The sequence below is a fragment of the Odocoileus virginianus genome, chromosome 10 (genome assembly GCF_023699985.2).
Source record: "Odocoileus virginianus isolate 20LAN1187 ecotype Illinois chromosome 10, Ovbor_1.2, whole genome shotgun sequence".
Taxonomy (NCBI): domain Eukaryota; kingdom Metazoa; phylum Chordata; class Mammalia; order Artiodactyla; family Cervidae; genus Odocoileus; species Odocoileus virginianus.
The window spans coordinates 45,844,357-45,862,590 of record NC_069683.1 but is presented as its reverse complement, the minus strand read 5'-3'; the positions used below and the strand labels follow the sequence as shown (position 1 = coordinate 45,862,590).

Here is an 18,234-nt window from a genome sequence, read left to right as displayed (position 1 = left end):
AGCGGTTAGGTCAGCTTACCCATCACAGTGAGATTGAGCTGGCTCTCTCGGTTGCCCGCAGGGAAGGTGGCAAACTCGCAGATGTAGACGCCCTCGTCCTTCAGCTCCAGGCGGGAGAGGCGGATGGTACCGTCTGTGAAGGAGGGCCGCAGGAACTCCACGCGCTCGCGGTAGGGGGCCAGCACCGAGACGCCCATGGCTGGGTTGTAGATGGCCACGTTCTGCTTGGAGCCATTGGTGGCCTTTTGCCATGTGACCTGGGTGATCTTCACGCCCGGTAGCGGGTTGGCGAAGCTGCAGTGAAGCACCACGTCCGTGCCGATGAAACCATACATGGAGTCGTTCACCTGGACCATCTGTGTGTAGGCTCCTGGTAGAGAGAGAGGGCAGAGGGTGGTCAGGGTCAGCCAGAACCCCCACCCCGACTCCCTGTGTGCTGGTTTTTATTTTCCAGCAGTCATATTTAAAAAATTCTGACAATAAAAATCATAATTGCCTGTTTTTAGGAGCACTGTGGGGGATATTGAAAAATACTGAGAAGAAAATGACAACCCATGATTCCACCACACAGACGTATCACTGATCACCTGAGGGGAAGTAACCTTTTGTTTGGGCTTTTCAGGTGGCACTAGTGGTAAAAGAACCCACCTGTCAATGCAGGAGACAGAAGACATTCGGGCTAGATCCTGGGTCGGGAAGATCCCCTGAAGAAGAGCATGGCAACCCACTCCAGTATGCTTGCCTGGAGAATCCCATAGACAGAGAAGCCCGGCAGGCTATAGTCCATAGTGTTGCAGAGTCAGATATGACTAAAGTGACTTAGCATGCACGCACAACCTCTTTTACATTCTTCTCCATATATCTTGGTAACCATGTGTTTTTTTTTTTAAGACGAAATCACAGTCATACTGTACACACTATTCCTTAAGCTGTACTTTCACTTAGTGATATTATTATCAATGCTGCTCTGTGGCAGTAAATATCCCTCTGCACCCTTATTTTTGATGAGGGTTGAATGTGCTGCTTTTTGGGCAGAGGCCCAGCTGAGGAGCCACTAGCTTCTTCACCTTTCTGGGCTTTGGCTCCCTCGTCTGATAAATGGGGTGGATAATCCAGTCCTCTCTAGCTCACAGGTTGCTAAGAGAAGCAAATGGTATGATGGATGAGGACGTGTCAGGAGGCGGGAAGCGCTAGGGGATTCCCGGGGACCCCATCAGTAAGGCCACACCCACTGTCTTCTCCCCCCAAAGGGCTGAGTGCCTGGGCTCTGGAGTGCACTGGCTCAGCCCCCCTACCCAACCAGGCTGAGAGATGCAGGCACTGCCTGAGGCTCAGCCTCTCCGGCTCACGTTCGCCTTCACAGTCACGTCTGGCTGTCATAACTTGGCATTTGACGTCCTCATCATCTGGACCCTGCCTTTCTGTCCACATCACTCTGTACACGAGGCCTTCCGACCAAATCTGACTGGACCGTTCCGCGGAATAGGCCACGTTTCTGTGTCTCCTTCCTCCCTCCTCCTGTTTTTGTGCCACTTTTTGAGTCTGTTATCAGCACTGGAGTCACGTCAGTGAGTGATTGAGTCCAAGGAGCACAGAGCTGTAGAAGCTACACATCTAATTTTGGGGGGAGGGGGCCACACAGTGAGACTTGTGAGATCAAACTGGGGCCCTTGGCAGTGAGAACGCAGAGTCCTAACCACTGGGCCCCCAGGGAATGCCTGATGCTACACGTCTAGACTCCTGTTCCTGCGGTTCCCTAAAAGGCCTAGGCCCTTTTCCACCTATGGCTGTCCCACTCAGGCCACCTCCTTTGGGAAGCTTCCCTGATCCTCTCACCCTGTTGCAGCTCTTTTCTGCCTGGGAATGTGGTTGTTCACACCTCTGGCTTCTCCTCTGCCAGATGATGAGCTCCTCAGAGCAGCCTCTGAGTCTTTTCCATCCCTGTATCCCTGGTGCCGGGCCCAGCCTCCGGTCACAGTAGGTGCTCAGTCAATATTTGTGGCCAGACAGATGGCAGTGGAAGACGGAGACGAGAGACTTGCAGGCAGGACGGAGTGATCAGTGGCATGGAGTGATTGGTGGCATCGAGTGAATGAATGAACGCCCTCTAGTCTCCCTGCCGATTTTGCTTTATTCCCTCTCGAATGGCTTTTGTCTGAGCTTTTCCTTAACTGTGAACTTGGCTCAGCCCCCTGATCTACCTGGGCCTGCCATGCCCTCCAGTGGGCTCATTCCTGAGTTCTGTCATCAGCCATCCTTGCTTTCTTATTTCACTCACTTTATTGAGCACCATCAGTTAAGATCAACATCAGGCCCTGGACTGACCCCAAGGCAGGGGATGGCCTAAATGGGCCCCCAAGGGAGTCTGCTTTCCAGAGTGGGAACTCGGGGCGGCACCTGCCTCTCATGATGGAGGCGGGAGCAGAGCATATTCCTCTGAAGGCTCCTAAGACTATGGTCAGTGAAGTATGCTGCCCTTCACACCTCCCCTAAGAAGGTACCAGCCAGGTCTCTCTAGGTCAGAATGGTATCCCCATGTTTGGCACACAGCTGGCACTCAGGACATGCCTGCTGAATAAACGTATCTTTGGCCCTCGAAGCCAGGCCCTTGCCACGTTCTGAAAGCTTCCCTATGCTTGCCTCCTCTGCGTCCGGTCAATCCACACAGCCCTTCAAGGTCCACCTGGGGTACTGCCACCCCATCCCTCCAGCCATCCCCTTGGCCGGTCTCTGGGCTTCTGACTTGTCCCCCACAGAGAACACTGTGGGTGGTGGGGGAACCATGGAGGTGGCACTGAGCAGCGGGTTGGGGGTGCTGGCTTCTAGCCCGGCTCCATCTAGAGCTCGCCTTGGCAACTTGGCAGGTCACTTCCCCTTTCTGAGCCCTATTCTCCTCCCCTGGGAGGGAGCAGACTGGACTTCAGCATCTCTTTGGTCCTTTCTGGCCTCCACTGGCTGATTTCTCTGAACCACAGCCCAGCCCAGCTGTGCCCCACCCCAGACACCGTCCCACAGTGAGGTCAGTGGGCCAGTCAGCCCAGTTCTCCTGCTGACTGGCCAGTTGGCGAGGACCTAAGCCTTAGGCCCTCCCCGCAGAGTAAGTGGGTGCTCCCTCCCCCACCCCCCAGCCTCCACTCCTCGAGTCTGCTGGAGGCTGCCCAGCAGCTGAGATAATGTGGGTATAATTGGGGAACTTTCACCACACAAAGCGGGGAACAGGAAAAGCCAGTTGGGAAGGCTCGGGCCACTGGGGGGTGGGGGCGGGGGTGGGCGGGGTGGGGATGGCAGTGGCAGGACGGGCGTAAACACGAGGAGCCACCTTGGGATTGGTGCCAGGGCACGGTGGCGGGACCTACAGCAGGACACAGCCCACCAAGCCTGCAGCGACCCCATCTCCTTTCACCTACTGGGGTGTGGGAACAGGTGGTGTTCAGTGCCTGGAGCACAGACTGGCATTCATTTTTCACATCTTCAGCAGTGACCTCACCCTGCGGAGTGCCAGGAGGGGAGAAGGCGGACAGAGGCCGGGGCGTGGGGAGGGGAGGCCGCTGCAAGGGGCTCGGGTGCCCCAGGGGCGCTGCCTCTCACCCATTATCGCCTCACTAGGCTGAGGTGGCCCTGCCCGCCTTGCATGTGTTTTGGGATGAGGCTGCTGCCTCCCGTCCAGTCCCGTGTGACTCCCCCAGAAGCAGCCCCACGGCGGGCGGGGCAATGAGGAAGGTGCCTGAGTGCCCGCTCACTGGGCACTAAGTGGGTGGCCTGGGCCCCTGCTCCTCTGCCCGGTGATGAGCAGACAGGCAGGGGGGAGGACTTCCAAGGAGCAGGCAGGGGCATCCTGACCTGGGCCTCTCTGCCCACGGCCCACTGTTAGCTTTGTCTGCTATTTGCACCTTAAGCATCTTTGCCACATTTTTGCTGTGTAACTAATTGTCCTTAAGGCAATTTTGCCGAAAAAGATAAAATAATAACAAAGAAGAGGGACATTAAAAATGACGTAGTGAAACAGGAGAAAGCAGAAACAAAATTGTTGTTGTTTAGTTGCTAAGTTGTGTCTGACTTTTTTGCGCCCTCATGGACAGGCTCTTCTGTCCATGGGATTTCCTAGGCAAGAATACTAGAGTGGGTTGCCATTTCCTTCTCCAGGGATCGAGCCCATGTCTCCTGCATTGGCAGGTGGGTTCTTTACCACTGGGCCATTGGAATAGGTGTGTGTGAGTGCATGGCAATCCTGTGCAGAGAACTGATTTTGTTTTGTAGGTTGTCCTTGTCTAAGCAGTAAGCACTTGCCTACCAAGTCTTTCATTCACAGTATTTTATACTTATTTTTTTTTTTTTGCTTGTTGATTAGTCTCCTCAGCTGGTATTGAACTTTTTCATTTTTGACTGAAGTTTCTTCCTTTATTGAGAGAGGTATCAGTTTCCAAACATTAGGGTGCGTGTTTGTAATTGACCCTGGAGTTGCACTGGGAAAGCCTCCACACTGTAGTGTTCTTAGCACATTGTCTCATGCCTGTTGATAGACTCAAAAAAGTTTTATGGGAAATGTGGGCTCAACTCTGTACCTTGGAGGCCCTCGGCCTCTTTCTCCTCCAATGTAGTGTGTTTAAAAATATAAAACCAACTCTTGGGGAAAACTGTCATCTTTTGTCAGCTTAATAAAGCCATCAGTAATATCACTAGCTGGAAGAAAAGCCAGCTCAACCTCAACCAGATGAAACCAAACTGTCAACCAGTTATTTCACCTTTCATGGCAAAATTGCCTCATAGCCAATTCATCATGTGGCCAAGTGTTTGCAGTAAAAATGCTTTTGGTGAAAGTACCTAGAACTGCTGTTGTTAGCAGGGTCAGGTAGGGCATAAGGGAACCCTTGGAGTTTGGGGTCACTGAGAACAAGGATCCCAGAGGTGAAATTGGGAGGGGGTGGGAAGACTGATAAGGGTTGAAGACCCTCCCTTACCTTCCCCCTACTCCAGGCTCAGGGACTTAGAACCCAATCTCCCCTCACCTCCCATCTGCGGGATCCAGGTGGGGTAGAATGTTCCTCGTTCTTTAGATTGGGTGGATTGGGAGGTTTTCAGAGAGGGGGGCACACCCCACCCCAGTAATGCTGATAGCTGCAGGCACCACCAAAAAGGAGGAGAAAGGGCTAGATGGGGGTGGGGCCCAGGAACAGGGCCCTTCTCTGTGCAGAAGAGGTGGGTCGGAAGCCTTCTCTGGGTTTCATCACCATCACAATCATCATCATCACCATCATCATCATTTCTCATTTATGGAGAAGGAGGCCTCCCTTCCTGGAACTTCACTCAAATGCTTATTGGGCACCTACCAGTACTAGGCATGGTGGGGGTGCTCCTAGTTCCCCGCTTCCAGGAAGCCCTTCTGGACACTCATCACCTCTCACTCAGCTGGCACCTCTATTCTACTGCCCAACTGCGTATTACTTGAGTCTGCACCCTTTTCTGTTTCCTGACATGTGTGTTTAGCATGTTTTCTATTGTATCGCCACTGTCTCTAAACAGACCACAGTCCTTGTGGGAGAGGGAAGGAGCCAGGTTTGGCTTTGGGTTGAGCTGACCGTGTCATGCCTGAGTACCTTACAGACTCTCTCTGGTTCCCTTAACAGCTGGGGCTGTTCCAACAGCTGTCTGGTGGGCAGAAGGCACTATCTCTTCTTCCCCACAGGCTCCCTCTTTTCTTCTATGAACTTTTTATTTTGTGTTGGGATGCAGCCGATTAACAATGTTGTGATAGTTTCTGGTGAATAGTGAAGGGATTCAGCCATACATATACATGTATCCATTCTTCCCCTGATTCCCCTCCCATCCAGGCTGCCACCTAACATTGAACAGTGTTCCCTGTGCTATACAGTAGGTCCTTGTTGGTTATCTGTTTTAAAGATAGTAGTGTGTACATGAGAAGCAGAGGGTGCCCCAGATGTGGTAATCAAGACCACCAAAAAGGTACCACGGTGGAGCTCAAAGGACCAGGGAATGCATCATTTTACAAAGGAGATGAAGGTCCAGAGTGGTTGGGTCACTTGCTTGGGGATACAGAACAGTAGCATCCAGCCCAGTGCTCTTGCCACTCTGCCATAAAAATATACCCAGCTTCTCCCAACTCCCCAGGATCTCATTCTGAGTGGTGTCCCTCCTGGAATGTAACCTCAACGTCTCCATTGGCACAGAAACACCAGTTACAGTACTGCAATCACAGGGCCTGTGGGCTAGCCTACACTGGGCTTGGTGGGCAGGTAGGTCAAGGGACTGGGGGCAGGATGGAGGCCCTGTCGGAGTCCATTGATTGGGTGTCAGGTGCTAGGTCAGGAACAAGAACTTTTAGGAACCCAGGTGGGGGCACCTGCAGGGGGCTGCTATGTGCAGAGCAGGAAAAAGCCAGGGAGGTGGGGAGTGAGGGGGGAGAGTGCCCGTGTCCTTGGTAGAGGGGTTCTTACATCCAGGGGATATCAAAGAATGAGTCCGTTGCTTTTCCTGAAATTGAGCACTGCTTATTTTGTCCCTGGTCATCCTATGAGCTCTAGAGTCTGGGATCCAGGTCTGCACCCATGCCTCAGTTTCCCCACCGGGGCTGAGGTTGGGCAGTTTGGGCCTCCTTCACGGCTTCTCAGAAGTGCTGAGCCAAGAAGGCAGGCGTCGGGCCGGCCTCCGAGACGTCATGGACCTGCAAAAGCCCCAGCTCAGCAACAAAACACAAAGGCTCCTCAGTTGTGGCCGACAAACCTGCTCCCCAAGGCCCTGCCCTGCCTGCCATTGAGCTAATCCAAGGCTGGGGCCACAGGTTCCCACGCAGTTGGGTGTGTCTCAGAGTGTGTGTGTATGTGCATGTTTCTGTGTGCCGGGTTGGGGGGGCGCTCCCCCCGCCCCCACCGGGATCAGTTTCTCCTCCTAACCTTTGAAACCTCAGACCCCTCTTCTCCCTAGCTGAGCAGGTGGGACTGGGCCCACGTGGTGGGTGAAGGCCGGGGATGGGGCATTCAGAGAATTCGGACATGGGCTATGTTTCCTTCTGTGCCCCACTCCTTTCCGGAGACTCTGCCCTGGTGCCCTCAGTTGGGTGGGCAGAAGTGGCAGGCCTGGGTGGGAGACCCTGGGCTTCCCAACAAGGCCTCTCTGAAACTGGCATCCTTTTGGATCCATCTCTAGGGCTTTCCAGGGATGCTCCCTTGCTCCCTGCCCTGGATCTAGCAGAAAGGAACAGGACATCCGGGGAGAAACCAGCTAAGTGGTAAGTGGGGATGACTCATTCACTGTGGCCGCCAGATGAAACCTTGCTGAGTCAGCACAGTGACCTAAAGGTTATAGGTCCCCTCCTCCCAGCCCTGCTACATTCTCCAAATGTCAGCTCCCAGGGCTGGCTGGCTGGCTCTTCTCTTTCTGATGTCATGACCAAGCCTCCTGGGGTCAGGCTGGTGAGGCAGAAGGAGAGATGTGAAAGCAAGCCCCATTCTGGGGTCATCTTCTCTGGGAAAGTCTTGCCAATCAGTGTCACCTGGACCCAGTCGTTTCTGTCAGCAGGAACCCGCATGAGCAAGGCTCTCACTGAAGTCCTTTGAACTTGTCCTATCTTGTATCTACGCCCCGGGCATGTTCCCCTGTTTCGGGAACTTTCCAAGAGCCCAGGCTACACCTCCAGCCTCCAGCCTCCCTGCTACGTCCAGGATGGGGTCCAGGGTGACGAGGGCAGAGGGCTTGGCAAGGAAAACGGAGAAGCAGCAGCTGGCCCAGCTCTTGTACTTGCACCCCCTAGCACCCCTCACCTGGTCCGGGGGCGTGAGGGCCCGAGTCTGCCCCGCGCCCCTGTTAGCTCAGCACGAAGGCGTCCCTTGCCTCCTGCAGCGCACGGCCTTTGCCTGGTGGACTTCTCTCTGGGAGCAGTGCCTCCTGGGGTGGCCCCAGGCTGTCCTGGGTCCTTGAGTCCACTCCACATCCACCTTGCCAGCAGAGGTGATAACTTCCCATGATCCCACAGTCGGCGGCTAATTGCTGCTGTCCGAATCCAGGCGCCTCCGCCCTCATTTGGGGTCACAGAAACTGCCGATGTTTTCCTCTTGGTTGATGCACCCCCACCCCCAGCTCCCCACACGGGGCTGTCTAATGATGGGCTGTGGATGGCGCCCGGCGCCTTGGGCGGATCAGCACAGTGCGTGGGAGAGGAGGGGGCGCGGCAGCCTGGGAAAAGCCCCAGAAGGAGCCGGAGTGGGAGCCCAGGATCTTCCAGGCAGGCCTGGCCAGCTCTGCTCTCTGGCAGTCTGAAAGCCCCGGGGGATTGGTGGTGGTGGGGGCTGCTCCGGCAAGTCCCATCTCTCCCTGAAACCCAGCAGGATGGGTTGGGGGACGGGGATGAACCTGGGAGTGAGCCTTTGCCTTCTCCCACTGAGGAGCAAGTGGCCAGGGACGCCTGGACGACTCTCCTACAGGCCCATTCATGCTGGCTGCCCATCCCCAAAGCCCAGGGCAGGCTGGTCCCGAGTGGCTGCTGACTCCCATCAGCATCCCGGGAACAGGAGCCTCTCTTGGTTCTGTCCCCTCCCTCCATCGCCAGCCTCCAGGGTCCACCTCTCGGTCCTGTCTCTTCTGCTCATCGTGTACCTGCCACCTCTTCTCTGAGCAGGTGGTGGGAAGAGAGGGCTCCTACTGGAGATTGGGAGTGGCGGGCTCTGGTCCCCATTACTTGGCCCTTTTTTTCTGTATGGCCTTAGGTAGGGCAGTTTGCTTTTCTGACTTTAGTTTCCTTTTCTGTAAAATAAGAGTTGGACCCCCTGACCCTGGATGACTCGACTTTGGATGTCACCTGTCCAGCTCTCTCTCTGCCCCAGCTCTGCACTTGGCCTTGGATCAGCCTCTGGAACTTCCCTACCCAGCAGTTGCTCTACCTCTGTATACTGCCCAGCTCCTCCAGGAAGACCTCCCGGATTAAGTGGCAAGCCAGGAACATCCAGGCTGCGAACAGCAGTGCTGGGGTGCACAGGGCTCTTCCAGGGACATGTAATCACTAAGCACAGTTGATACTAGCTCCTAAATGCCCTTGATTTCATCTTTGTTCTCCATCCCCTCTGGCCTCAATTTAGACTTCTAAGTCTCCTCCCCCCAGCTCAGCCCCTTCCCTGCCCCTCCACCTCCAGCAGAGTCTCACTTCCTTATTTTCTCAACATTCCTGGGCTGGGAAACTCCAGTTAAGTAAACCCCAACCCCTTTCCTTTGAACCTAGCACCTGCTATCTCATCCCAGGTGCCTTGACCCCTTCTCCCCAGGCCTTGCCCTTGGGGCAGGCCACAGTCATCTCTCACTGCTGCCTACTGTGCTACTGTGATGAAGATACATACCTGCCTCCAGGCTTGCCCCTTTAAAACATAAAATCATGATTTAAAATCCTTCCATGGCTTCCTGCAGCCCTGAGGATCAAGTTCAAAGTCCTTTTGGGCTTTGGATCTCATCCTGGGCATTCCAGTCTCCAGCAGCCTCCTCCTGCTCTTTCTCTCCCACCACATAGGACAAGACCACCAGTTCCCTGCCATGTTCTTCCCTCTGTTAAACACTTGCCCTAGGGACTTCCCTGGTGGTCCAGTGGCTAAGACTCCCCGCTCCCAAGGCAGGAGGCCTGGGTTTGATCCCTGGCCAGGGAACTAGATCGCACATGCCTCAACTAAGAGTTTTCAAAAGTGAAAGTGGAAGTCACTCAGTCGTGTCTGACTCTTTGTAACCCCATGGACTATAGTCCATGGAATTCTCCAGGCCAGAATACTGGAGTGGGTAGCCTTTCCCCTTCTCCAGGAGATTTTTCCAACCCAGGGATCGAACCCAGGTCTCCTGCATTGCGGGCAGATTCTTTACCAGCTGAGCCACAAGGGAAGTCCAAGAATACTGGAGTGGGTAGTCTATCCCTTCTCCAGTGAATCTTCCTGGAAGTGAGCTGGGGTCTCCAGCATTGCAGAAGGATTCTTTACCAACTGAGCTATCAGGGAAACCCAAGAGTTTTTATACCACAACTAAAGATAATGTAATGTGCAACTAAGACCTGATGCAGTCAAATAAATAAAAAACAAACAAAACACATGCCCTACTACCTGCCCACACCTCTTCATCCTTCCTGAAAGCCCTTAGCCATGACTTTTGGAGAAGCTTTCTCCCCACGAGTGAGGTGTTCCTGCACCCTGAGGGCCCTAGGATCTCAGCTTTCACCAGTCATGGCATTTCCCCTACTGAGTGGAAAGACCAGGACTTCAGCCCTGTGCCTGGGCTCTAGAAAGCATAAGGGGCCTCAAGGGGTTGCTGGAGAAGACTGTGAGCCAGATGGGGTCCCGGGCCAGGCTTCGCTGTTTCTCAGGTCTGACTGCGGCTTCCTGCAAATTCTACTTTAACTGAGGGGCGGGGCCTGTATGGGAGGACACAGTTTGGTGTGGCCAGTTAGGGCCGGAGGACAGAGGCAGAAGGTGAGGCCTCCCATCTGCCCAGAAGGAAAGCAGGCAAGGGTGTGAATCTCCTCCTTCTAGAGGCAACCAGGAAGCCGCACCCTAAAGGGTGCAGGTCTGCCTGACCTCTCATAGGTCTCCCAGCCCCACGTCTTCTGCTTGCTACCTGCTTACCACTTCCAGATTCTTCTCTCTGTCCTCTGCCCCAGTTCCTAGCACCCAGCCCCACTTCCTTCCTCACTCCAGACCATAAGGTGAAAAATATTCTTCTCACCCCAGTGAGCTGTGGCCCTGAGGCCCTGAGGTCCTGCTCCCCAGGTCTCAGCCCTGCTAAGCCGGCACGCTCCCCAGCTTCACACCACCTCCTCCACAGTCTGGATTTGTCCCCAACTGGCCAGGCTTTTTCAGGCTCCAAGGACCTGGAACCACCAGGCTCTCAGGCCGGCATTCGGACAGGTCCCTTCTCTGCGGCTGACACCAGCCCTCTCCACCCCAGTTGCTGCAGGCGACACGTCTCCCAGCAGACACGTGGCAGCCTGGATTCCCCTCGGCAAGTGTGTGTTTTTAACCACACATCTTGGGAAGTGTAGGCAGCAGCCTCCTTGGAAGGCTAGTGTGGGGGTGGGAGAAGCTGGGGGCTGCGAGAAAACACAGGGAGAATCCCCAGGCGTCCCAAGGAGAACCTTCTAAAAGCTCAGGGGTGACAGATACATTGGGTCAGTCCTTGGGCTCCATGCCAATGGTCACCACCTGTATAGAAGTGGAGGTCTCTTGGTCTGCCTGTTACTGGGAGGGGCCTGTCGGACCATCCCAGGGCCCAGCTCTGCCTAGCTCTGCAGAAGCCCCATCCAGCTCCAGGCAGCTGCCTGCTCCAATGGCTGGGGGCTGGGCCTGTGCGGGGTGGGAAGGTAGTCAGGTGGGTTTATAGTGCCAGCTTCAGGGAAGGTTCATTCTAAAAGGTCAGGGTTGGGGAGACTGATAGGGGAGGGGTTAAGAGGATATGGGGGTGGGGTATATAAGTAGTTCACCTAGAGTCAGACATCCTGGAATGTGAAGTCAAGTGGGCCTTAGAAAGCATCACTACGAACAAAGCTAGTGGAGGTGATGGAATTCCAGTTGAGCTATTTCAAATCCTGAAAGATGATGCTGTGAAAGTGCTGCACTCAACATGCCAGCAAATTTGGAAAACTCAGCAGTGGCCACAGGACTGGAAAAGGTCCGTTTTCATTCCAATCCCTAAGAAAGGCAATCCCAAAGAATGCTCAAACTACCACACAATTGCACTCATCTCACACGCTAGTAAAGTAATGCTCAAAATTCTCCAAGCCAGGCTTCAGCAATACGTGAAGGGAGAACTTCCAGATGTTCAAGCTGGTTTTAGAAAAGGCAGAGGGACCAGAGATCAAATTGCCAATATCTGCTAGATCATCGAAAAAGCAAGAGAGTTCCAGAAAAAACATCTATTTCTGCTTTATTGACTACGCCAAAGCCTTCGACTATGTGGATCACAATTAACTGTGGAAAACTCTGAAGGAGATGGGAATACCAGACCACTTGACGTGCCTCTTGAGAAACCTGTATGCAGGTCAGGAAGCAACAATTAGAACTGGACATGGAACAACAGACTGGTTCCAAATAGGAAAAGGAGTACATCAAGGCTGTATATTGTCACCCTGCTTATTTAACTTCTATGCAGAGCACATCATGAGAAACGCTGGTCTGGAAGAAGCACAAGCTGGAATGAGGATTGCTGGGAGATATATCAATAACCTCAGATATGCAGATGACACCACCCTTATGGTAGAAAGTGAAGAGGAACTAAAAAGCCTCTTGATGAAAGTGAAAGAGGAGAGTGAAAAAGTTGGCTTAAAGCTTAACATTCAGAAAACTAAGATCATGGCATCTGGTCCCATCACTTCATGGGAAATAGATGGGGAGACAGTGGAAACAGTGTCAGACTTTATTTTTTTGGGCTCAAAAATCACTGCAGATGGTGACTGCAGTCATGAAATTAAAAGACACTTACTCCTTGGAAGGAAAGTTATGACCAACCTAGATAGCATATTAAAAAGCAGAGACATTACTTTGCCAACAAAGGTCCGTCTAGTCAAGGCTATGGTTTTTCCAGTGGTCATGTATGGATGTGAGAGTTGGACTGTGAAGAAAGCTAAGTGCTGAAAGATTGATGCTTTTGAACTGTGGTGTTGGAGAAGACTCTTGAGAGTCCCTTGGTCTACAAGGAGATCCAACCTATCCATCCTAAAGGAGATCAGTCCTGGGTGTTCATTGGAAGGACTGATGCTGAAGCTGAAACTCCAATACTTTGACCACCTCATGGGAAGAGTTGACTCATTGGAAAAGACCCTGATGCTGGGAGGGATTGGGGGCAGGAGGAGAAGGGGACGACAGAGGATGAGACGGCTGGATGGCATCACCGACTCGATGGGCATGAGTTTGAATAAACTCCGGGAGTTTGTGATGGACAGGGAGGCCTGGAGTGCTGCGATTCATGGGGTTGCAAAGAGTCGGACACGACTGAGCGACTGAACTGAATTGACTGATATAAGTAGTTCATTCATCCATGAGCACTGACTTTGGACTCAGATAGACCCAGGCTTCTATCTGCTCCTTATTTGCTGGGTGACCGAGCAAGTTGCATCAACATCTCTGTGCTTCAGTTTTCTCATGCATAAACTCAGGACTTCCCTGGGGGTCCAGTGGTTAAGAATCTGCCTTCCATTGCAGTGGCTGTAGGTTCGATTCCTGATTGAGGAACTAAGATCCCACACGTCGCAGGGCAACTAAGAAGACCCAGTGCAGCAAAAAAATAAATAAACCGTAAATAAATAAAATAAAAATTAAAAAAAGGGGGGGAAGCATATAGGACTGTCTCATGGGATGTATTTGAAAATTAAATAGTTCACATCAGCCCTTAGCACAGTGCGTGGCATAGTTACACTACATGAATGGTTGTATTATTGTTAGTATTGTGGTCTTGGGGAGAGGAGCATGGAGGAGTCAGGTAGGCTGGTTTGCATCCCAGCCCTACCCGCCCACCCCGTGATCCTGAGTGAGTCCCTGTCATGATAAGACCACTCGCCTTGGCACTGCTGCCACTCGGGGGCTGATAATCCCTGGTGGTGCGGGCTGTCCTGTGCACTGCGAGGGCATTTAGCAGCGTCACTAGCCTCTACCTGCTCCATGCAGTAGCAGCCGCCCTCAGGTGTGACACATTGCCAAGTGCTCCCTGGGGGGCAAACCTGCCTCTAGTTAGGACCACTCGCCTAAGGGAAGGGGCATGGAGCTCAGGCAGGGGTGCTGGAATGTGGGGTGGATGTTCAGGGCAAAGCTACCTGGGCGAGGAGGTGGGGTGGGCACAGGGCTGGGTGCACTCTGGAGGGGATGTGTCCGCATCTGTCCGGGGCAGAGGACTCAGGCTCCAGTCTGGAGAGGAGGTATATATTTGGGGGGCAGGGCATAGGTGGAGAGAACCAGAGGCCCGGGGAGTTTGGATCTGACTGCTGTTTGCTGTCAGAACACAGGTGACGGAGAGGCACGAAGTCCTAAGAGGACAGGAAAGCATGGGGAAAGGAGAGCAGGGGAAAGAGATGCAGACAGGGGGACACATGCTGCAGAGAGGCCACGAAGACGAGAGGGCTGTGTTTCTAAGAGAAGGAACGTGGTCGGCAGCATCCTCCTTCGGCTGGTAAACTGCTATCATTTCGGAAGGATTTTCACCTCATTTGGTTCCTGCTTAAGTGAAATCCACAACATGTGTTCTCTGCATTAGTGGAGTGTTTGTGCTTAATTAGTGGCAAATTCTTTCATATTAAAGTCATTACGTTTTGCTGTTTGCTCTTCTCACCCCAGGCCTGGCTCGCCTCTGTCTTTCCTTTTAACGCAGGCGGCCTGAGGGCTGTCATGCAGGTTGTTTAGCCTTGAGGCCTCAGGAGATGAGCTCGTGTACACACTTATGTACACACACGCGCACACACACACACGTACATACACACACACGCACACACACTCTCACCACCCCTCCCTGTGGCATTTAGACCCTCCAGCACCAGCCCTTGTGCCCGTCCCACCCTGGGCTGGCATTTATGGCTCCCAGCATCTCTGTCCACACCCCAGGCTCTTCCACGTGGGCGGGCAGCTCTGAGTCCTACTCCACCCCCCAGCTCCCGCCCCTGGGGGCTCCTCCTAGGAAAGGCTTTAGGGTCAGAATTCTTCCTGCCGGGAGGGACTCTAGGGCTGGAGTGAGAGGGTTCACCCGTCCAGGCTGCAGGGTGGGGGCTGGGGCACTGCTGCTCACGGGACAGCGAGGAGGCGGTGGCCCTGCGACTCAGGAGGCCATGTCCACTTACTCCAGGGCCACATGCCCAACAAGCGGGCAGGACTGCGCTGGCCTCACCCTGCGCAGCGGTGAGGGTCCTGGGAAGGACGCTGGGGTGGGGGCGGGGGAAGATGGGCTCTTGATCCTGCTCCGCAGGAAGTCCTGGATCTCAGCTGTCTCTAGCGCTGAAATGCAGGAGCCTATAGGAAGACGCTTTGTAGCCAAGACACAGTGGTGACCCTGGACTCTTGGACAAGGCGTGAGGGTCAGAAATTAGGGCCCAGGGCAACCTCTTCCCCTCCACCTGCTTCTGATGAGCCTTAAGGAGGAAAAGGGGCCTGAGAAGGGAAGGGTGGCTGCTGCAGGCACCACCAAACCTGCTATTTCATCTATGGGCAGGAAGTACTGATCCGGACCAAATGAATGATCCTGTGGCCACATTGCAGCCCGAGGTTTAGCTCAGACATAACATTCCCAGGCAGGGCACAGGAGGGGCCGGGTCTCATGATACAAGGACTGAGCCGGGTCTTGGGAGGCGGGGCTCCTGGGACACTTTCTGCAGACCGTGGGGCAGGGGATGGAATAGGGTGTTCAGAGGGGGCCTCCTCTGAACCTGGACTCAGGTTCAGAGAAAGAGTCTTGGGTGCAGCAGGAGGGCCCCTCCCTGGATAATCACTCCTGGATGTCTGGTTGCCACAAACTGGCCCCAGACTCCAGCAGACCAGCCTCTCTCTTCACACCTCTTGGTTTAGGACTGTCTTCACACCCCCAAGAGACTTTCCTGCCCAGCCTATAAGATCTGCTCCCAGGCTTTGGGCAAAGGGAAGGGAGAGTCTTTTAATGGTCCTTCCATTACATTCAGACACCCTCCCTTTTTCATTCCCCTACACTCAACCTGCTCTGGTTCAGCCACCACCCTCAGCACTGCTCCTCTCCCCAGTCCAAGGCTCAAGTGAAAGTGACCATTTCTCCTTCAAACATAAGCTGTCGGTGCTGGATCCTCAGCATCTCTGATAATACCTCTTAGCTGTGAAACCCCAAATTTACCGTACCCACCTCAGGGTTAACCCAGAATAGCATCCTCCTCAACCACCAACGTGAACCCCAATACCAGCCCCAGCCAAGTCTCCACGTCGGTGCCAACCTAGACCACAAGACCTGGGTCACGACCCTAACAGGCGTGCTAACCTCTTCCTGGTTTTAACCACAGAATGAAGCAGAATCCTACATGTGAATCTAACCTCAGGTCTGAACTCAGCCTCAGCTCTGCGGTGTCCGGGAAGGCAGGCAGTCACGGCTCATGGCTTTCTTCCTACCCAATAGTTCCCCCTTGGGGCGGCCAAAGAAAGGGGGCTCTTCTAAGGGTTCTGACAATTGAGTTTCAGGGAGAGGCCAGCTGAGCTTGAAGGCCTCCCTATGGGGTGGGTCTGAGTCTGACTGGTGGCTTATTCTGTTTTCTCCCCATGCCACCCCACAGCCCAGGACCTTGTGGATACACCCAGTCCCTGGGTTGTCCTTTCCCCAGCACTCAGGAGGCTGAAAGGGGTGGTACATGTTAACCAGTTTTTCCCACTACAATTTCAGCATCATCGATCACTAGCATAGGGACCTACAATCGCGTCCCACAACCTTCCTGAAGCCCAGCCTCTCTCACCCATAAAATGGGCTTAAGCACATGTACTCCTTCGGCTGGAGTAAGGATGGAGTGAGGGTCTCTGTGTAAAACGACCTCCGTGGTTCCAGGGTGCTGGGATCCCTCCTGCCTGCCCTGCAGTGCTCCCAGCACCAGGCTGCCATCTGCCTTCCCTTGCCTTTCTCTTTAGCTCCTTTTCCTGGCCGCACTGAAATCATCTCCCCCTTCTTGGCAAAATGCTGAGAGGACAGGTCCCTGCCATTGTCATAGCCTGTCCTCTCTCCACCCTAGCAGACAGGTGGGGTGAGAGGGGACTCGAGAGGTGGGAGGAGAAAGCCCCAAGCCCTGTCATTGCCGCCCCTCCAGCCCTACGCACTCTCCCCTGCCACTGGCAATGCCAGAGTTTCGAGTGTGTGTGGGGGTCTTCTTTCCCATTCTCCCCACCTCTCTTCCCCGCCATCCCTCTGCCCAACATGAATCTATCAGGAACCTCGCCCAGTCCCACTTCCAGCTCAGACTTGTTGGGGTTTCAGGAGTCGCTGGGTAGGGGCTGGCATGCCGGGACCTGCTTCTCGTCCTGCCTGGTGGAGAGAGCGAGCACGTAGGCGGCAGGGCACAGTGCCCGGCTGCGAGGATGCAGCCCAGCCTCTGTGGCCACCTGCCTCCCTTCCCTTTCCCTCCCTCCCTCTCCTTCCCATTCCCATGCCCTCCTCGCCCTGCTCGCCGCTCTGGCAGGCATGGCCCCTGAAAGTCCAGCAGGGGCCCCCGGAGGGAGCACGTATGCGCATGCAGGAGGCGCAGGCCCCTATGTTCCACTAAGTCTGGGAAGTGTGTTGCCCCCTACCTGCTACCTCCCCAAGAGTGAGCCCCTCCCCTTAGCAGCTGAAGCCTGGGGTCCCGTGTGATCCCCACCTCCCGAGGACCGAAAGGACGAAAGTATGACGTTCCCTGCCAGGGTCCTGCCAATGGCAAGAGCAGGTAACACATGTATATTACCTGCCTGTGCCAGGCCCAGGTCTGAATGTTTACAGATATTAACTCACTTAATCCTCACAACAACTCCGGGAGCTCCATACCATTATTCTCTCTTAGAGATGAGGAAACAGAGAGGTCAAGTAACCTGCCCAAGGTCACGTGGTGGGTGAAGCCTGTTTGGTGTGGCAGTCTGGCTCCAGAGGCTCCTCACCACTACACCGGCTGCCCGCGGCCTCCTTCTCTCCGCTGCATGAAGTGACTAGTGGCCAGCACACATATACTGAGGCCCAGAATCATGGGTGAGGATGCATGTGACGCTTGGGACCCTTGCCTGTTGGCAGCCACGGTGATGGGGCTGGGAGGGCAGACGCCATCCCCTGTCCTCCAGGTGTGAGTGAGGCTGAGCCCCCTAATCCCACTGCTATCCAGGCCACAGGGCCGGCTAGGCCCAGGGCAGCTCTGGCCGAAGGGATAATTCTAGGCACCTCAAACTCATTCTTCCCCTGCACTCTTTTCCTCCCAGTCCGGGAGCTAAGAAACTTGACTTCCAGTCTGATCTCTGACTGTGGAGCTTCCTCTTTCTGTCCCTGGGACTCCCTACCTGTGAAAGGCTGGTGGCCACTTCTTCCCCCATTGCCTCTGTGGCTGTGGGGCTGGGAGGACCAGGTCTGCAAAGGGCTAATGCTGGTCACCATTAATTAAGCACCTGTGATGTGTCAGGCATTGACATATATAATCTCAATCTTCACAGCCATCCTGGGGTGGCGGTGGGGTCTCCCCAGCCTCAGGCCCAGAGAGGAGAGTGCTGACTTCTGCTTTTCCCAAGGCCCCAGAAATGTGGAGTTTTTCTTTTCCTTCCCTTT

General features: G+C 54.2%; 1 protein-coding gene across 1 annotated transcript in view; it reads right to left on the bottom strand.

The window, feature by feature from the left end:
- The window catches only part of NECTIN1 (nectin cell adhesion molecule 1), a 73,009-nt gene that overhangs the window by 17,328 nt on the left and 37,447 nt on the right, over window positions 1-18,234 (bottom strand). Inside the window, exon 2 of the mRNA XM_020872006.2 lies at window positions 20-370. Within this exon, the coding sequence (XP_020727665.1) occupies window positions 20-370 (351 nt within the window). The remainder of the gene's footprint in view (window positions 1-19; window positions 371-18,234) is intronic.